This window comes from Austrofundulus limnaeus, unplaced genomic scaffold (genome assembly GCF_001266775.1).
Source record: "Austrofundulus limnaeus strain Quisiro unplaced genomic scaffold, Austrofundulus_limnaeus-1.0 Scaffold155, whole genome shotgun sequence".
NCBI classification, from domain to species: Eukaryota; Metazoa; Chordata; class Actinopteri; order Cyprinodontiformes; family Rivulidae; genus Austrofundulus; species Austrofundulus limnaeus.
Genome location: NW_013952557.1, coordinates 769111 through 773624, shown reverse-complemented (window position 1 = coordinate 773624; position 4514 = coordinate 769111). Strand labels below are relative to the sequence as shown.

The window sequence follows — 4514 nt, the reverse complement described above, 5'->3', positions numbered from 1 at the left end:
TATATATATATATTATGGCTTCAACTTTAGAAACCGAGGTTGTTTTACTTCATTAGAAACCTTTTCAGAAACAAAACATCTGTCACTGGAATCTCAGCTACATTGATGACAATTCAAATTTAATTCAAGGGGTATTTTCACATGTTTTTGTAATTTTTTTTCTCTTCACATTTCATCCTTAAGAAAGAACACGGTGCAGTTATTTTTCCTTTCCAAAATAACATCCCATCACTCAACAAATGTCAACATTAACCACAAACCAAAAGCTAATTCTGCTTAAATACAAAACAGTAAATTTACAAAAGTAGATCAACAGATGATTAAGTCACTAAAGAAAAAAGAAAATGGATGGGGGGGGGGGGTTCATGCAGTGAACACAAGCAAAACAAATCTAAGCCAGAAAAAAGGCAGCTGACAGGACTGAGAGAAAATGTTTCACAGAGTAAAACAGGAAACAAATGAAAATGGAACGGAAGCAAACCTATAACTCAAAGTCAAAGAACTTAAAAAAATAACCAAACTTTAAACAAGCATAATGTATTGCTTACAGTCTTAGTGAGAGTTAAACAACATTTGATGCGGGCCAAATGTTTATAATTATTAAGCATTGTGTTGGATCAAGGAGACCACGTACACTCTAAAAAACAGATGTTGGATTTACTTACCATGCTGTGTCAATTGGTTCCACTTAACTGAGTTGAGTAAATTCAAAGCAACATACTCACAGTATTTGGTTAGAAACTGGGTATATTGTTTTGGATTTACTCATCTCAGTTAAGTGAAACCAGTTGACATAACATAAATCCAACACTTCATTTCTTAGTGTGTAGTCTCAGCTGACCAACGCCTGTTAACATGATCTAATCACTAGTTACTCTTTTATAAATCCACTTGTTGAAACTCGTAAAAAAACATTTTTTTTCCAGTTTTTTTTTTTTCAAACTTCCTCTTGGCTTTTTTCTCCTGCAGCTGCTTTACAAACCAACCCCACCCAAACGTCACATTTATGAAGACAGCCTGAGAGTCTGGTTAGGTTTGTCACAGATTCTTGTTTATAAAACATGAAACAGCTTTCAAAACCCCCAATCATTGTTAGTTCAATTGCACATGGCTGTTGTGTTTTGGACCAAAAAATTGTGTAATTAGGATAATTTTATAAAACTAAAATGATAAAACACACAGCGCTGTTTTTTTAGATGTGTTGTTGAAAAACATTGTGCAGTAATCTTAAAAGAACAGAATATACCTGAACAAACCCTTTATCTGGATTTGTTAATAAAGATATTAAATGACTTATGTATGTATGAAAGAATAGACGTTGCTGCTGTCTTAATACGATGTCGACAAACAATGTCATCCTCAAAATGTGTGTTGTTAATGACTCTCAGCTACAACCACAACAGGTTTGAGCTCAGTACCTGAAAAACGGACTAAGTTTTAGACACTCTGTGTTGCAACAGAACCCATACACGGGCATCGTCATCCACCTTCACCTGTTGTACTATAAAAATATCTGTTTTAGGTGAACCATGTGTGTGTATTTTATCTTAAGATGAAGAGATACCACTCTGACTTTGATGTGACACATTCTTCCTGTGACTGCTATCCTCACAGCATGATACAGTGGGGAGAACAAGTATTTGATACACTGTTGATTTTTCAGGTTTTCCCACTTGCAAAGCTTGTAGATGACTGTAATTTTTATCATAGGTACTCTTCAACTGTGAGTGATGGAATCTAAAACAAAAATCCAGAAAAATACAATGTATGATTTTTAAATAATTAATTTCCATTTTATTGTGTGAAATAAGTATTTGATCATCTATCAACCAGTAAGAATTTTGGCTCTCACAGACATGTTAGTTCTTCTTTAAGAAGCCCTCCTGTTCTCCACTCATTACCTGTATTAACTGCACCTGTTTGAACTCGTTACCTGTATAAAAGACACCTGTCCACACACTCAATCAATCAGACTCCAGCATCTCCACAATGCCCAAGACCAGAGAGCTGTGTAAGGACATCAGGGATAAAATTGTAGACCTGCACAAGGCTGGGATGGGCTACAGGACAATAGGCAAGCAGCTTGGTGAGAAGGCAACAACAGTTGGTGCAATTATTAGAAAATGGAAGAAATACAAAATAACGGAAAATCTCCCTCAGTCTGGGGCGCCATGCAAGATCTCACCTCGTGGAGCATCATTGATCTTGAGGAAGGTGAGGAATGAGCCCAGAACTACACGGCAGGACCTGGTCAATGACCTGAATAGAGCTGGGACCACAGTCTCAAAGAAAACAATCAGTAACACTCTACGCCGTCAAGGATTAAAATCCTGCAGTGCACGCAAGGTGCCCTTCCTCAAGCCAACGCATGTCAAAGCCCGTCTGATGTTTGCAAATGACCATCTGAATGATCCAGAGGAGGAATGGGAGAAGGTCATGTGGTCTGATGAGACAAAAATAGAACTTTTTGGTTTAAACTCCACTCGTCATGTTTGGAGGAAGAAGAATGATGAGTACAACCCCAAGAACACCATCCCAACCGTGAAGCATGGCGGTGGAAACATCATTCTTTGGGGATGCTTTTCTGCAAAGGGGACAGGACGACTGCACCATATTGTGGGAAGGATGGATGGGGCCATGTATCGTGAGATTTTGGCCAACAACCTCCTTCCCTCAGTAAGAGCACTGAAGATGGGTTGTGGCTGGGTCTTCCAGCATGATAACGACCCAAAACACACAGCCAGGGCAACTAAAGAGTGGCTCCGTAGGAAACATCTTAAGGTCCTGGAGTGGCCTAGCCAGTCTCCAGACCTGAATCCAATAGAAAATCTTTGGAGGGAGCTTAAAGTCCGTGTGGCCCAGCGACAGCCCCGAAACCTGAAGGCTCTGGAGGAGATCTGTATGGAGGAGTGGGCCAAAATCCCTGCTGCAGTGTGTGCAAACCTGGTCAAGAACTACAGGAAACGTCTGATCTCTGTAATTACAAACAAAGGTTTCTGTACCAAATATTGTTTCATTTTTCTGGTGTATCAAATACTTATTTCACACAATAAAATGGAAATTAATTATTTAAAAATCATACATTGTATTTTTCTGGATTTTTGTTTTAGATTCYATCACTCACAGTTGAAGAGTACCTATGATAAAAGTTACTGTCATCTACAAGCTTTGCAAGTGGGAAAACCTGAAAAATCAACAGTGTATCAAATACTTGTTCTCCCCACTGTAAGTGAAGTCCTGACAAAGTCAAATTAATCAAAACAATTTAAAAAAATCCTTGTTTGCAGAGTTTTGACTAAACTTTCAGACCTAAAATTCCTCAAACTCTTTCACAATTTGCCGTTTGTGTGCTAGCTGAAGTCTCTGCCTCATTTTCACAGCTGGAGTACAAAAATATCCCGCTGTTGCAAGGGATGGTGTTACTGGTGACGGTGAAGAGCAAGAAAAGACAGAAGACGTTTATTGGAGCGACAAGCATTAAACTGGAGGAGGAACTGCTGGACACAGAGATTTGGTTTCCTTTGGGAAACTGTGTAATCTGACCCCCGAGAGCTGCGTTTGGAGGCCTGCTGCCAGCAGGGGGCGCCAACACATCATCCCTGGGTTTTTAGTTAATTTCTCTCATCAAACCTTTTAAGGGTGACAAATACAAGACTCTGTACAAAACAAAAACACATATACTGTGTAGCTGTGAGTTTTGTCTGGATCAATTTGTAAAGTTTGGAAAAAAATCCACATTAATGTTTACTGTTAAAATTATTCACTCATTTTTTTTTCTATCGAAATGTTAGAAAAAATATTTCCCCGGTGACTGATGAAGGAAAGAGTACACCACTCGTCATACTTGTGCTTTCATTTGTGAGCTATGTTTTGTTTTGTTTCACTGCTTACATTTGCTGTGCGGTGGTGACTTTTGATGAGACGCATTACGTTGATGTTTGAGGCCAGCTGCCTGCTACCTGTTCAGACATGTTTGTCCCTTCAGGCTGTGCCCACTGGATGTCCTTGACCAGGGAAAATCGGGAAGGTGATGAGTGTGTGTGTGTGTGTGTGTGTGTGTGTGAGCGGGATGACAACTCAGCATCTCGGGCCTGAGGGGGCTGAGTTACCCCCCCCCCCACACACACACACACACACACCCTCTTCCTCCATCCTCTGTCTTATCCATCAGTGGCATTCAAACACAGCTGGGCACGTGCACACACTAACACACACACACACAAGTTTGCACAGCTATTCATTTGGGGACATTCCACTGAATTCCATTACATTCCTACAGCCTAACCCCGACCACAAACACTAAGGCTAAGCTAACAAACCCTAACCTGACCCTAAAACTAACCTAAACTCAATTCACACCTTGGTTCTAAACCCAACCCCCAACCCACCAATGGCATTTAAACCAAATGGGGACTCGACTTTTGTCCCCAAATGCACCAGCTGTCCCCAAAGGTGGGATTTTTGTCTTAAAATTGCCCCCAAATGCCACCAAAGCCAAACACACACACACACAC

General features: G+C 40.2%; 1 protein-coding gene across 1 annotated transcript in view; it reads left to right on the top strand.

The window, feature by feature from the left end:
* Positions 1 to 3737, top strand: part of pik3c2g (phosphatidylinositol-4-phosphate 3-kinase catalytic subunit type 2 gamma) — a 20417-nt gene extending 16680 nt beyond the window's left edge. Inside the window, exon 33 of the mRNA XM_014016792.1 lies at positions 3381 to 3737. Coding sequence (XP_013872246.1) covers positions 3381 to 3542 — 162 coding nt within the window. The 3' untranslated portion in view covers positions 3543 to 3737. The remainder of the gene's footprint in view (positions 1 to 3380) is intronic.
* Positions 3738 to 4514: the final 777 nt, after the last annotated feature.